Source organism: Meles meles, chromosome 6 (assembly GCF_922984935.1).
Source record: "Meles meles chromosome 6, mMelMel3.1 paternal haplotype, whole genome shotgun sequence".
In the NCBI taxonomy this organism is placed as follows: Eukaryota; Metazoa; Chordata; class Mammalia; order Carnivora; family Mustelidae; genus Meles; species Meles meles.
In genome coordinates, this window is record NC_060071.1 from 139,704,697 (window position 1) to 139,721,541 (window position 16,845).

General features: G+C 37.0%; 1 protein-coding gene across 9 annotated transcripts in view; it reads right to left on the reverse strand.

Annotated features, from left to right (window-relative positions):
- Positions 1 to 16,845, reverse strand: part of PCNX1 (pecanex 1) — a 162,405-nt gene that overhangs the window by 15,061 nt on the left and 130,499 nt on the right. For all 9 annotated transcript variants that reach the window (XM_046007331.1, XM_046007330.1, XM_046007328.1 and 6 more), the window contains 6 exons: positions 15,839 to 15,897; positions 13,613 to 13,828; positions 7,045 to 7,298; positions 4,814 to 5,044; positions 4,076 to 4,176; positions 3,149 to 3,299 (listed from right to left, as the gene is read on the reverse strand). In XM_046007331.1, coding sequence (XP_045863287.1) covers positions 3,149 to 3,299; positions 4,076 to 4,176; positions 4,814 to 5,044; positions 7,045 to 7,298; positions 13,613 to 13,828; positions 15,839 to 15,897 — 1,012 coding nt within the window. The remainder of the gene's footprint in view (positions 1 to 3,148; positions 3,300 to 4,075; positions 4,177 to 4,813; positions 5,045 to 7,044; positions 7,299 to 13,612; positions 13,829 to 15,838; positions 15,898 to 16,845) is intronic.

Genomic DNA, 16,845 nt, shown 5'->3' on the forward strand with positions numbered 1-16,845 from the left:
AGTAGAATGTCCATGAATAGGGAAATGGTTGAATAAACTGTAGTTAAGAATTATATTCTGGAATACTACAGAGCCATTAAAAATGTAGAAAGTATCCAAGTTATATTAAATATTGGGGGGGGAAGCACGTGTTACAGATCACTTTATGTAGCGAAAAGGAAAATATTTGTATCTATAGATGGAAATGTCTATGAACTCAGGAAAATAAAAAAAGATATGCATCAAATTATTGGCAGTGACTGCTTCCTGGAAGGGCCATACAACGGTACTGGGTGATGGGAATACTTATTCTTGGGGGAACGCTCACTTTTTAACATTTTTCATTATTTTTCAAATACAAAGAGGAAATGTTCCCAGTTTGGGGAAAAGTTTTCAAATGCACAGTATATATAGTATATATTTTTGAAAAACGAAACTCATTCATTTTACATTCACTGGCAACCAAGCCTCGTGCTAAGCAATGAAGACATAAAGATCAGTAAAAAATGATTTCTGTCCTCGACCACACATTGTAAGATTTTTGTCATCTATCACTTAAAGCCAAAATGGACTTTGATTAGTTTTAGTTCTAACAACCATGTAATCATCAGAGAGACTAACAAAAAAGGTAAAAACAAATAAGGATGTAAAGTGTTTTATGTTTTACAAAATGATTAAATAGAGGATTAAGAATAGGAGAACATGTGAAAAAGGCAATTTGCTTAATTTCTCTGAGTTCTGAGTCTTCACCTACCAAACTGGGATGCAAATAATTTTCTCTGGTATTATGTATATGCGAGCACTAATATGCTGTACAACACTGTACAATTATTAAATATCACACAGATTATGACCATTTTTATTTATAAAGTAAAAGCATAATACAGTCAATTGGAGAATTTAAAAAAATTTTTTAAATGGTAAAGGAAAAAACAAAAATTAAAAACACCTACAAAGTGTGCTAAACAAACATTATCAAGGACTGTCTGAGAGGCAAGAGTTAAGAGAAATTTTGTATTTCTAGCTTTCTGGGAACAAAACCTTTTCTTTACATACAATAAATTACACCATTTTACGTGTGCAGTTAGATGCATTTTGACAAATACGCACACCCACGTAATCACCGCCACAATCTAGATCTAAAACTTTTCCATCACGCCAAAACATTCCTTCCTGTCTTTTGGCATTCAATCTCCACATCCTAAGGAATCACTAATCTGCTTTCTGTGGCTGTAGACTAGTTTGGCTTGTTTTAGATTCTATATAAATAAAATCACACAGTATGCACTCTTTTTATGTCTGGTTTCTCCCGCCGTGCATAATGTTTGAGATTCATTCATGTGGTATCTAACAGTAGCTCATTTTTTTTTACTGCTAAGTAATATTCTATCATGTACATATGCCATAATTACTATGTTCATCTGTTGATGGACACGGGAGTTGTTTCCAGTATGGGTCTATTACAACTGAAACTGCTAGGCACATTCTCTTAAGTAATTATCCAGGAGGGGACCAGCTGGATTATATGGAATGTGTATGAATAATCTTTCTTTTAATATATACGCCTATGGTTCACTTTTGTGGGTTGGGCTTTCAAGAGTATATAATTCATGAAATATATGAGTAAATATATGAGTATGAACTTTGGAGATTCCCAGTACTGATTTACAGATCTATCTTTTCTTGGCCTAAGAGTCCCTCACGGGCAACCCAACATGTGTCTCAAAATGATGCTCAGTAAGTGGTTTTTTCTGGCTACTACAGAGTTCGATCTCACCCTCCTCAAAGGTGTATCAAAATTATGGGACTTTTCCAGGCTGCATTTGTATTCTCTATCTTCCCCCCACTACCAGCCCTTTGTGGCTCCTGGGTTCCTGATTCCAGCTCCTTCCCCCACGGTTTGTCGTAAGCTGTAGTGTGTAGCCCACGTGTGTTGGGCCAAATGTAAGGTAGAGAGACCCTGTCACAGGCAATAATGCCACAGCCAAAAGAACATGTAAGGAAATGGACCTGACAACAATAGGTAAGAGCACCTGTAAGGAGAGACGGGAAAAGACCTAAGGTATCCGAAAACTCCCTGTGCCTCAGTTTCTTCTCTGACAGCTGGAGAGAAAATACCTGTCATAATGTTTAGAACTGACTGAAGATGTGGCTCTGGAGCTGTTAGAGAACCATGCTGTATAAAAGAGTATTTCTTACATACAGATACATTATTAATCAGTGCCTTTTGAGGAATTCTGAAGTTTTAAAAACATTTTAATCTAAAGTCATGATCTTTTTCATTTAAACACACTGACTTGGCTCAAACCTGTAAAGCTCATCTGAAGACAGACAACTCTTAATGTTCCCAAATGTGTATTTTCTCAATGATCCTCAAAAGAGTATTCCATTTTTCCACAGAGACTTTCAGATAACATATCCCTTCTCAGTAATCTCCTAAATAATATGGGACATTGACTTTATTCTAGCAGTTCAGATCACAGTAAAATCACTTGAGGAGTAATTCACCCTTTATTTGGGGGGAAAAAGATTCAAACCGATCTGAGTACAGCCGATGCATTTTAATGAGGCTTATCATGTGGTCTCGGTCATCAAATCTGATGACTATTATTAAGTGGAATGACTAGAGGAGCTTGTACTGGTACTTCATTTCCTAATATAGTTTTGAAATAACCCAGGGTTTTGGGTAGTACTTTGGGTCTGCATTTTATTACCCCACTAGGATTATTTAAGTAAGGCTAAATCTGTCCTAATCATCTGTTATTCTATATAACATGCTACATGAAACAGAAGCACTTACAACCCTCCTGAGATGTTACCACAATGCATTGGGAGTTAGCTAACACTTGCCTACAAAAGAGGCTTGAATCACAATTATGTGAAATGTGAGTTAAAATAAGGGCCTGAGAGCTTTATTCCTAGTCTGTCACTGCTGACAGTTTTCCTCAAGTTCATGTCCAGATCAGTTACTCTCCAATATTAATATTCAAATTTACCCTTAGAAACACAGGTTCAGGCTTCCAAGATCTAGTATCTTGTCATAAATCATGTTTTCCTGTGTTTCAAATAACAGTATTTCTCAAAAGGTTCCTAAAAAACGTCAATTTGGAAGTCAAATGAAGAAGTGCCTTTAAACACCAGTGATGCATTATAATTCTCCTCTTCTTACCTGATGAAGTTTAATGGACATGCGGATTCCCGGGACGACTACTTTCCTTAGCAATTCCATATCGGCGAAGATCCATTCATCTCGAATTGAAGAAATACGGAAATCTCCCTTAAATAGGGCATGCAATCCATAGAGGAATGACTCTAAATTACTGTTAGGATTGGAGATAAAGGTTTACGTATTTTGACAAAGAACTTCCATTACACTGATTCTTACAAGTGGTTGTGCATCAGAATCATCTGGGAGTGTTTTGCAAAGACAGAGTCCAATGACTATACTCATGTCAGAACCCGAGTCAGACTCACAAGAGACAGGGGCCCTTTGACCTGGGACCCTTGTTTACGAACCACTATAAGAGTTAAGTCCATGAAAATAAACAGCAGACAAAGTGTATAAGCCACAAAAGCTTACAGAGGGTCTAATGGAAAACATGTAGTAATCACAAAAGAAATTTAAAATATGTAATATTGCTTAGTTCTAATTCATTCAGACGCGTATGTCAAGAAATTCAGCTTATATTTATACTCCCAAAAAATCTAATGTACTATGTTAACTATATTAAGAGCATAAATGCTCTGGATCAAAAAAAATTACAAGGAAATATGGAAAAACAAGAAGAGCTAACTCAATAGAAAAACAGATGTAAAGTGGAAAAGACCAATCAAACTTATAGGCGATTATTTTTAAAAATGTCTTAAATCCATGAAACTCTCATGATCAGTAGTCACCCGCGCATGTGTGAATTTTAAAAGCCAGCCATTAACCACTAGGGAGAACTCAATTATGTGAGCAAAAGATCTATAAAAAAACAGTATCAGAAGAGACTTTTGCAATAAATTAGCATAGAATGCTTCCATGAAAGGCTAATTCAGATTTCCATTATACAGCTTCTCCTACTCTTCCTGAAAACAGAAATGCCTTCCTTACCTGGACATATGGTGGGATGCGGTCCCCAGAGCTCTCCGTCCCAGAACACAAAGTCCATAACAAAGAGTCACTAGGGATGAATCTTTGTCTACATCCAGCGGCTTGAAAAAACAAAGAACATTCATTATCAGAAAGATATAAAGGTATTTAACAAATCAGAATAGCTAATAAATTAGAGGATGAAGAACTCAACTAATATATAAGTTCTAGGTCTTTAAATAGTTCTAATGAGACAAAACTTAACAAATCAGTGTAAAATGAAGTACGAGTGTATATAAGGAGTTCCTCTGAAACCTTTAAATAAAATCTAGTGCTTTATAATACTGGGACACACTTTTTAAAAAATCCTGACTTTTATAAAGTATTAGGATCTTAGCAAAACATCTCAAAGTACTTACTGGCATACATCATTCCTGATAAGTCCTCTCCTGAAAATATAATATTCTTTCTATTAATTAGTTGTTTTGGGACATAACCTGACAAATAGGTTATGAGTGACAGCTGTGGTAGCCTACTAGCGACCATTACCAGAATACAGAAAATCAAATTTGTATCTGTGCAAATACCGCTTCCCCTCAACCTCTCAATTTTTTTTTTTTAAACTGAAGATTTTCTTACCCAGATGGTCGGAAAGGAGGAGGTCTGGAAAAACTGACCTCCTAATGACAAATGGGGATATTCTTTCCATCTCTGAAAAAACGGACTCAAACAGTTACAAATGAAGTACATGACCTCTACCTTTGCTCTTCGGGAAGAGCAGTACTCTATCCAGTTGAGGTAAATCACACAGAAACTCTCTCTGGATATGCCAGCCAGTCGATGGTCATAGTCTTCATCGATGTTTGGATTAAATGTTGGGTCCACATCAACATAATTTCGATCTGCACACAGACGTAGTCCTTCCTGCATTGTCTCATTGGCTAGCCACTCCTCCAGTTTAGAAGAAGTTGTTACATAATAAATGATACCCTAATGGGGAAAGATTAAAAAAACAACAACAACAACAAAAAACCCAGGTTAAGTTACAGTTTGAATTAAGTCCAATTCTTCATTAAATAAATTCCAATGGTTTATACTGATTGTATAACTAAAAAATATTTTATTCTAGCTCAATACTCCAAGAATATATTTTAGGAATGCTGTAAAAAATATACCTCAGGCCTTTCTGGATGAACAGTTAATTTAATACTTTAAAAGTCACAACCATAAATTCATCAAGACAAATTCAAAACAATTTTTTTCTATTGATTTTAGAGCTTTTGAATTGAGGACATTTTAAGAGAGGTAGAAAAACTTTACTGTGATGCATTTCTCACAGAAAGTTACCAAATCATCTTGTGAAGCTAGTCAAGTTATAAAAATATAATAGTAAAGCAACAGAAATATACCTATTTAGAACCAGAGATAGAAAATACCAATATACACAGAGACACATAGCACATAAATAATGCAAACTAGATCTATTTAGCTTCCTGAGGTTGGGTTTAACCAGCCATTAATTATAAGACTAACATTCACCCCAGTCAGCACAAGTAAAGTGGTACTCAGAGGTAGTAACACAAATACAGAAAATCCAGATATGGGTCACTAAAATTCAGCATACATTTCCCTCTTCAAAATACTGGCTTTGCCTGCAAGCTGCCATATCATAGTTTTCTATAATCTTGTAAAATCTTTAGCAAAAACAGAACACCTGTATAGTAACGAACTAACCTTGCCCAAAGAGAGGTTTGGTCTTTGCCCTTGGGTCCTGGGAGGAAACTTCTACTCCTTTGGAATGTCTTTGTTCACCTATGAGCTTACAGCCATGACCTCTGGAGGAGCTGGGAACTAACGCTGGTCATAGGGTAGTCAACCACATCTAAGTGACTACGCTCCAATAAAAACTACACACCCAGGCACAGGTGAGCTTCTTTGGTTGACAACAGCTGGGAGAAAGGGGCATTATCTATATAACGGCACTGAGAGAAGACAAGTGGAAACTCATGCCTTGGTGTCTCTGGCCCCTGCCCTACACACCTCTTTCCTTGGCTGATTTTAATCTGTATCCTTCCACTGTAATAAACCCTAACCATGAGTATAATGGTTTTGCTGAGTTTTTGGAGTCCTTCTGGCAAATTACCGAACCAGAGACTAGTCCGTGGGGATGCCAAAATTGCAGCTGGTGTTGCAAGTGAGGGTAGTATTGGGGACCTCCCAAACCTTGCAATACTTTTATTCAGGTTACTGAAAGCAGCGCAAGAAATGGTTAGCGACAAGGGCGCAGGAGCTGGACAAGTCTAGATTTAAAATCCTTAACTCCACCTGCTAATTAGAGGACTCTGGGCAGGTAACTTCTGATTCTTGTTTATTCGTAAAACACAGAAGGGGGGCGCCTGGGTGGCTCAGTGGGTTAAGCCGCTGCCTTCGGCTCAGGTCATGATCTCAGGGTCCTGGGATCGAGTCCCGCATTGGGCTCTCTGCTCAGCAGGGGGCCTGCTTCCCTCTCTCTCTCTGCCTGCCTCTCTGCCTACTTGTGACCTCTTTCTGTCAAGTAAATAAATAAAATCTTTAAAAAAAAAAAAAAAACACAGAAGGAACTGTCTGCGTATTCCTTAGCCCAGTGCCTAAAACATATGAGGTACATATGGTAGCTATTATTCATGAACAAATGGAATGAGTTCCACTAAAGAAGGAAACAGCAATACCAACAGTAGGTATTCTTTACTGACTTAATGGATACTAGAGAATTTTTTTTTTTACAAGAGACTCCAGCTGGGCATGGAGCCCAAAGTAGGGCCAGAACTCACAACCCTGAGATTAAGACATGAGCTGAGATCAAGAGTTGGACACTTAACGGACTAAGCCACCCAGGCGTCCCAATACTAGAGAATTTAAATCACTACTTAGAAGCAAAGCACAGTATTTAAAAAAAAAAAAAAAGTTTTTTCCAAGAAGATCAAAAGCTCTAACTGGGCATACAGCCTTACCTTGACGTAGTAAGTGGTGAGTACTTTCCGAAGGTCAAAGACTTGGAGCATAGAGGCAGCACTGTTGTCAGTGATGCTGTAGCCCTCCAGAATATACTTAGTGACGATCACTTCCCAAGCTAGCCAGCGCTGGCTAAACGCAGCATTAAATGAAAGCACATGAGGAATATGTCCAGGTTCACAACAGCAAAATCCTTCATCTTCTTCAACGCCTTCAGTAATGGCCTCCACTTCCCGTTGTTGACAGTAAGTACCTTAGAGAGAGAGAGAGAGAGAGAGAGAGAGAAAGAGAGTAAGAGAGAGAGAGACCACTGCATACAAAGGAGAAAAAAAACCACACGAAGTAGAACATGAATGCTTCAAAGACACCAGAAATTTAGGGAAAAAAACAACACACCTTTTATAGTAACTGAAAGTATGGGAGCGATCTGCCTCGGAATGTTCACTAACCAACGGCAGGAAGCTCGACACCAGGCATATCGTATATTCACCTCCCGCAGAATCACAACATGCATTAGCACATTCCAGCTTCTGGAAACCTGCGCAGTTACCTTCTTTATTTTCACTCACTGATCCCAAACTTTTCAAACTTGGGTTTTCAACTGCAGTCATATCACGTGAAGGCCAATGAGTAAAGGGACATCACATGACAGTTTGAGTTAATTCAGTAAGGGAAGAATGGATTTAGAAGCGAATCATTGCAGGGCACGCAATAAAGACAGACATGCAGAACCCAAAAGAATTGGAGCTCCATTTACCAGTACCATGTCGATGTGGCAAGAAGAAATATTATATACATGTATTTGTTTTATTTTTTTAAAGATTTTATTTATTTATTTGACAGAGAGACACAGCGAGAGACGGAACACAAGCAGGGGGAGTGGGAAAGGGGTCAAACCCAGGACACCCTGGGATCGTGACTTGAGCCGAAGGTAGACGCTTAACAACTGAGCCACCCGGGTACCCCCATATATATTTGGATATATGAACTACAATGGTTCATGATAATTCTATCTTAAATCCGTAATTACTTTTTCTGTTGCCAATTCAAACAGTAATTGGATAAAATTACAAGATCGGCATTTGAAGCTTACCTGCTGATAAAAGTTTCAATTAACCATGAACTCTGATTATTCAACACTAGGAAACAATCCTTTGAAATTACATTCTTTTATATAAGATATTAGACGTTCCCTGCATTACTGTTACTTAAGTAAAAATACAAAATCAGAATAAACACAGAATTATACCCACAGCAATCTAATGCCAGTAAAATATCATCTGTCACATTAATGTTAATTTTTATTTTGTTCTGTGGCCTTGCTTCCACTTAAACAGCAAATTCCTTAAATTCTGTAAGGACTACAAGGGGATTACACTTAATTTTATAAAAGCACATGATTTCGGTTATATTTTAATAACTTATGTGGACTTCACAATTTTTTTTCCTAAGAGAATATATACACCATCCATGTTTGAAAAACACTGTCTTTTTTTTTTTTTTAAGATTTTATTTATTTATTTGAGAGGGGGAGAATCCAAGTGGGGGACAGGGTAGACAGAGGGAGAAGCAGACTCCCCACTCAGCAGGGAGCCCAATGGAGGACTCAAATCGTGACCTGAGCCGAAGGCAGAGGCTTAACTGACTGAGCCACCCATGCGCCCCTGAAAAACACTGCTTTGAGAGAAAAAGATGCCATGAAAACTAGCCGCAGCTGGTGGTGGTGCTATAAAAGATAGAGGCAGAAGAGGTAGGCTGCGCCGCGCTATGAGCTGTGCTGTTTAACTCTCTACAACTCTCTTATTTCATTTCTCGTTTCATTACATTGCTGAGCACGTCCAGAACAATGTCACCCAGTGGTGGAAAGAAAAACCTCGCGTCAACAGGAATGCCCGCTGCAGGTGATCATTACACATGGGACTACAGATCTATACACACAGACTTTTTTTTTCTTCAGAGTAAGGATATGTGCAATTTTATAAAGTATTTTTCAAACCAATAATGGAAATGAAATTCAATCAAATGTCTTTTGGTATCTTCTGAGAGGATCATATTTTGTTGTTTTTCTCCTATAATCTATTAAAAGATGAATTCTATCAATTTGCTAATATTAATTTCAAAAATAAAAAATGAAATGGAAATGGCTCAACTACTGAGAGATAGGTATTAAAAAAAAAAATAAAATGGGCTGCTGCTAATATATGCTTATTTGGGTTCTGAGGATTTTTGCATCCAGGCCCTCATGTGAGTTAAACTACACTTATTTTTTTGCCAGTTGAGCCATATTTTGACATCACTATTACAATGGGTTTGTAAAAAAGCCTGGAGAAATTTTCCTTCTTTATCCATGTGCTGCAATAGGCTAGAGAGGGCAAACAAACTATTCAGTTTCTAGAAGAAACATCCCAAGGCTGGGGTTTTAAAACTGTGGCCTGAAGCTGGGTGTGTTCCTGAGATTTTCTGTGCTATTACTTCATTTTATTCATTTTGTCATCTTTCTGGAAGGTCAGTCAAAGGTTTTTAAGTAAAGGAGATGACATAATGAGAGCTGTTTTTGTGCAGATGACTTTAAGAGTATACAGAAAAGATATGTGGCAAGAGGGAACTTGGAGCCGCAGAATAGAGTGAACAGAGTAACTAATTAAAGTGGGACGTTTTTACTCTACCATACAAATCCCAAGAATATTTTCTACCACAACATGTCCTAGTAATAAACTGTGCTCAGGAAATGAAGTCCATGATAAGCACAGGAGTTAATATTGGCAACTGAAAAAAGAACTCTGAGACTTGGAAAGGGATTCTAGAATATCTGTAAGAACTATTTACCAACTGTTTCCTGGATTAGCTATGTCTTTCAGTCACTTCATAGTGACTATTATCAGTAAAACTAAAACTAGCCGTTATGAAAACTAGATATATTAAAAGTAATTTGAGTAAAAACTGAGATGAATCCAATCAGCATAATACATTTTTGACCTATAAAGTTTGACCTGGAAAACTATACATGGTTGAAGTAACATTTACAACAGAAAGTTAGCACTGTAGAAGATACACTAAATTTTTGATAGACAAAAAATGATTGATAACTAAAATCTATGATATAAAATTTACATGGAAAAGAATATTGAGGGTAACAGTAATATAAAAATGGAAACTAACTGAAAATAAAGGGATTTAACCCAGACATACAGGACACTGATCAAGAAATTTGTTTAGCTAAATGTCATATAGCACTTAGCAACCACTACAAGATGCAATAAAATGAATGAATTAAATTGGCTTAGTGGAGAACACCCCAGAAAATATATTAAAATGTGTCAGGAGATCCAAATATCTATCTGGCAACATACTGACACTCTCGAGTAATAGTTTGAGAGGCAAGAGGTAGACAGGACAGGGAATAACTCTGAAGGAAAGTAAATAACCAACGATTGTAAGAGCTGACCAAGAATACAATCATATCTCACAAGAATTCTGGAATGCAGAGAAAGGAGAAACAGCTATATACTTACATCATTTAATCCTTCTACAAAATAAACTAATTATGTATTATATGCTAACTGATGAAACAGCAACTAGATACACAGTGTTAAATGAATGAAACAGATAGGATTCCTGCCCTTGAGGAGCTTATAATCTACAGCAAAGGTTTGCAAAACACAGCCTTGGGCCAAATCCAAGCTAAGAATGGTTCTTATATTTTTAAATTATTGTTAACAACAACAAAACCAACAAAAATCAAAGAAAAATATGCAACAGAAAACATGCATGCCTCCAAAAGCCTAAACTATTTACCATCTGGCTCTTCAAGAAAAAGTTTGCCAACCCCTGGGCTCAAGAAGAAATAAACTTTAAACAAACACCAATAAATATGAAATTATGAAATTACACTTATGCTAAGCACTAAAGAGGTAAAAATGGCAATCTGAGAGATAATCATGTGGGACAGGTGGTTAGAGAAGGCTTCTCTGAGAAAGTGATATTTAGACTAAAGCTTAAAGATAATTAAGGAATTAGCCAGATGGAAGACTGGTGGGAGGAAGGGAGATGGCTGGTACTTTCTAGGCAAAGGGAAAGGCAGTCTGAAGTCCTCAGTAAAGAATTTAGCACAGTTAAGACCCTAAAGGAAAGCGAGTGAGGATGAAGGTATGAAGTAGAGCGCAGAAACTGGCAAAGATCAGATCACAGTGTGAGAGAGCATGTTAAGGAGTCTGAATTCTACTTAAGTGCAATGGAAAGCTTCATGGACAGTTTTAAGCATGAAAGGGACATGATCAAATTTGCCTCCCCCCCAAAAAAATCACTATGGCTGAATGAAGACTTATAGATACCTACCGCTGTCCAAATCCAAAACAAATTCAGACAGTAAGACGTACTGGGTTCCCAAATCAGTTTGAGTTTTGTTTGGCAAATAGAGTTTGAATGGCAAAAAATTTGTCCAAAATTTTATTTGAATCTACTCAGTACCAGAGACTGAAAGTTGGGAGAGTGAGAATTTGGATCAGTTTTCTGATTTAGAGAATTTCCAGCCAATACGGTAAAATGAGCACATCCTAAGAAGGACCCTTTTCCAATTCACACAGACAAAAATGCTAGATACAACAGCTTCCCCATACACATCTGTTTAAAAAAAAAAAAAAAAAAGAAAAGTTAAAAAACTGTTGGTGGGAATGCAAGCTGGTGCAACCACTCTGGAAAACAGCATGGAGGTTCCTCAAAATGTTGAAAATAGAACTACCCTATGACCCAGCAATTGCACTACTGGGTATTTACCCTAAAGATACAAACATAGTGATCCGAAGGGGCACGTGTACCCGAATGTTTATAGCAGCAATGTCTACAATAGCCAGACTATGGAAAGAACCTAGATGTCCATCAACAGATGAATGGATAAAGAAGATGTGGTATATATACACAGTGGAATACTATGCAGCCATCAAAAGAAATGAAATCTTGCCATTTGCGACGACGTGGATGGAACTAGAGCGTATCATGCTTAGTGAAATAAGTCAATCGGAGAAAGACAACTATCATATGATCTCCCTGATATGAGGACATGGAGAAGCAACATGGGGGGGTAGGGGGATAGGAGAAGAATAAATGAAACAAGATGGGATTGGGAGGGAGACAAACCATAAATGACTCTTAATCTCACAAAACAAACTGGGGGTTCCTGGGGGGAGGTGGGATTGGGAGAGGGGGAGCGGGCTATGGACATTGGGGAGGGGAGGCGAACCATAAGAGACTATGGACTCTGAAAAACAACCTGAGGGTTTTGAAGGGTCAGGGGTGGGAGGTTGGGGCAACCTGAGGGTTTTGAAGGGTCAAGGGTGGGAGGTTGGGGGAACAGGTGGTGGGTAATGGGGAGGGCACGTTTTGCATGGAGCACTGGGTGTTGTGCAAAAAGAATGAATACTGTTATGCTGAAAAAATAAATAAAATGGAAAAAAAAATGTAAAAAAAAAAAAAAAAAAAAACAAAGGTAAAATCTCCAGGTACTGACAATTTAAAAAGAAGTTAAAGTCATGGCAGTAATAGGCACAGTGGTGAGGTGAGGGCGTGCTGACTTTTAGTCCAGTTGGATTACATCTGAACATTAGGTAAGACTAGAGAGAGATGGAATTAAGGTCCTGGGCTCTCGGGGAGAAGCAGAAACAAACCATAAAGCAAGGATAGGACATTTTGAGAGAGAGATTGGATGACAAACATCACAAATGAATAACAAACATCAACATTTACTGCCTTAATCTGAGTGTCACACAAGTACAATCTTATTTCCGGTCAATTTTAGAAAAGCACTTGCTCCATTAACAAAGACATTACCTAACAAAGGTCCAAACCTCTGATTCAAAACCAGTGTGAAAATAAAGCTATGGGTATAAGTATAATTTGATCCTCTAGCTGGCCTATTTTATGAGCCATCTTGGGCTTATCTGGTTTGAACTGGCTTCTGTGGCTTCTTCATTTTGGAGTGTCGTCAGGACAGGCATCGGGCCTTCCCAGAAGCTGGCCCTGGCTTCCTCTTGCCTGACCTCGAGGCATCCTGTTAGGACCTAACCAACTGCCTCTTCTCACAGCTGTCGAACACTGTGAATGCACTAAATGCCACTGACTTGTTCACTTGAAAACTGTGATTTTGATGTTATGGGGACTTCACTTCAATACCAAAAGTTGTCCAAAACAAAGGCATGGTATCTACCTAAAAGTACTTGGTTAGCTACACACGAAACAGCACTCTATGCTCCAGCCATCCAACAAAGACATGCAATTTCTCACAAAGAGAACGGCAAGAGAGCAAGCGCGAAACAACAGAAATTCAACATCGCCAGGGAAACAGTGAGTTACACAAGAATGATACTACCTTCACTGATTTTAGCATAACACAAAAACCATTTTTCTCTGAATGTGAAATTTGGGGAAAAACCTAATAATTGCTCTTTTAACAACTCTTCTCATTCCATAACTCCAAAGGATCTAACTTTATGTTAATTTTTAATTTGAGATGTAAACACATAAAACTCAGATGTGACAGGAATACATTACAGAAATAAAAGGTGAATATCTTACCTCTGAATTCAAGTCCCCGCAGTTGGAAAGTGACCAACCCATTGCCTATCTCTATAAGGTGTACTAATGCATTGAGGTAGTCAGAGGCAAGAATGAAACAGTCGCCTGTACTGTAATTTCCCCATCGTCCTAGGAGCAAATCACCACAGAGACTGTGTTGTAGGGATCTGGTTAAATGTTCATAAAAGATGGAATTCAGATTGTTGTCATCTGATCCTATAAGAAGGAATTAAATTATGTTACATTTTACTCTAAGTCTTCATTATATCAACAAACAGGATTTTTAAAAATATTAAAACTAATTTCCAGTTAGGACTATATCTATATATTTTTGTCAAGGAAAATATTAACACTCTTACAATTCCTATATAAAAATGAAACACAGGGTAATGAGAAAGCTTTCAGAATTTTGAGTCAGAAGTCACATAACTTCTTTGGTCTCTGGCTCCCATTCATATGTGGGAACTAAATTAGCTGAAATCTAAGGGTTTTCACCTCTTCCATAACCATGACCTCTTCTATCACTGTTCAATGAACTCCAACTTATAATGAAAAGCACACAAGAAAAATGAAAAAGATTAAAGGAATTCAGGATTGGAACAAAAAGATACATTAATAAAGAAAGTGGGTAAAGGAATACCAAATTTGAACAACAAGACAGTCCAAAATGAATAGAAGCTGGTAAAAAAATAATAACAAAAAACCCTGAATATTGCAATGGCTAAAACTAGCTTAATAAAAATAAAAATATGATAACAATAATAAAAATAAAAATGAATTTATTAAAACTTGATAAAAATTAAAATAAAAATTAAAAAATAATATATCCATAGAAACAGCAGCAAAGAACCTATAAAATTTATTAGAGTCATGGTTTAAGAAAAAAATTAAGATAAACGAACCATTTTTAGAAGTAACCCATCCAAAGCAATAATCCGTAAACAAGTGCCCACAGTATAATACTGGAGGAAAGCAAAATACACAAAGCTTACTCTTTTAAACTCAGTCTAAACAATAAAATAATGAGAAGGGTACTCCAGATACTAATTCAGTAAGATGGTCATATCTAATGCCCTGTCTGCTCCTTACAGAACTGTGCATATTAATTCAGGTACGGTCTCTTTGATAAGCAGGATGGCGTCATTAGCATCATGAGAATTCTAAGCCCCTTATACAAGGACACACTAGAGCTGAGATGGTTGTTTTATCTACCAGAATGTGATAAAGACAGGTGTTATTATCAAGTAACTAGTCCTACTAGTCCAATTTATAACTATAAAACTATCTGATTATTGTTAATTTAGTTTCTCAAGTAGAGCATTTGAAGGGATCAGCATTTGAAGGAATTTGACAGTCAAATGGATACAAATACTTCAGTCTATCTGAGAGTAAGATTTCTTTTAATAAATTAATACATTGGAATTATGGTTAATTTCTTATGGTTGGATTATGAGATTCACCCTCTGTGTGTCCGATTACTAACAGGTGGGCAGACAAAAGGATGTTTCCCACACAATGAAATGAAGAAACCAGACTTTGGACAATGGACCACCAAAATGCCATCCACTGAAGCTCTATCTTAAGGGCTATTTGGCTGCCCCATATGACATCTCTACATTCCATAAACTCAATGAAATTAAATGAATATTTACCTAAACATCTGGGGAAGCAAATATATTAATACACCTGTTGGTCAGACTGCGTATTCTTTAATACCCTTGACCAGTTTTACTTTAACTGCTCTACTTTTTAAGCTATGTAAGAGAAATCTTTGAATGGCATTTTTTTATTCCTACGAATATCCTTAATGCATTTTATAAAAGATGGGTATACACACTGTAGATGCTTGAATTCATACTTTGCTAAAGTAGAACAAGAAGCTAAGGAGATACAGTCTTTAAAAAGATGACTGGAGGGGTGCCTGGGTGGCTCAGTGGGTTAAGCCACTGCCTTCGGCTCAGGTCATGATCTCAGGGTCCTGGGATCGAGTCCCGCATCGGGCTTTCTGCTTGGCAAGGAGCCTGCTTATCTCTCTCTCTCTCTGCCTGCTTCTCTGCCTACTTCTCTGCCTACTTGTGATCTCTCTCTCCGTCAAATAAATAAAATCTTTAAAAAAAAAAAAAAAAAGATGACTGGAACTCAGAGGATTCTCAGCAAGTTAGGAGTGAACTAAATACGTAACAAATTCCTTGGACTTGCTTCTTTACTCAGAAACAGAGCTTTTACCTGGATTTCTATCAAGCTGGGAAGCCAATCTGGTATTTGAATGATCCACCCGTTTTGTGCTGAAGAAGGCAAAACAGAACATTTTTAATAAGCTTTAATGCAAAAGGAGAAAACTGTACAATATAAATGAAATAAACATTATCACTTCATGAACATCTCAGAAGAATCTATGATTGGTATACTGATAAAATTCCTTACAATGGAGAGGGCACGTTTTGCATGGAGCACTGGGTGTTGTGCAAAAAGAATGAATACTGTTACGCTGAAAAAATAAATAAAATGAGAACTCCATAAAAAAAAAAAAAAAAAAAAAAAGAAATATACTTCCATAGGTATTGTCATTTTTATTTAAAATGACATTTAAATAAATGAATTATAAATAAAATGACATAATAAATAAAATGACATTTAAAATAAATAAAATTTATTTAGTAGCAAAAAAAAAAAAAAAAAAAAAAAAAAAAAATTCCTTACAAGTGTACTTTCAGGCGGAAGGGTTTTACTCAGCCACCTCCGTCATCCATCAACAGCTGTTACTTCCTAACCGATATTTCACTGAACAGGGTGTGGAAAGACATTAATGAGTTTAATCCATGCCCCAAAACTTGATCAGGATGAAACATGCATTCTACATGCAGTTCTTAGAAATACCTGAAACATTCTGCGCAAGGAGAAGGTACATTTATTATACCCAGCTGTACAGTGTTCTTAGAACAGTGGTTTCCAAAATGTGGTCCACAGAATCCGAAGCAGGGGACTTAAGACCCTTTTAGGGAGTTTTCCACATCAAAATGATTTTCATAATAACACTGAGCTGTTACTCGCTTTTTTCACTGTGTTGACGACTGCACTGATAGCGCAAAAGTAACGCGGGTAAGGCTCCAGGCACTTTAACATGAATCAAGACAGTGGCACCAAACTGTATTTTTTACTGCCACATATGTACAAGAAAAAATAAAAATTCAAGTTTTGCTTTAAAATCTCTCTTTTTAAAAAAAAATATTCTA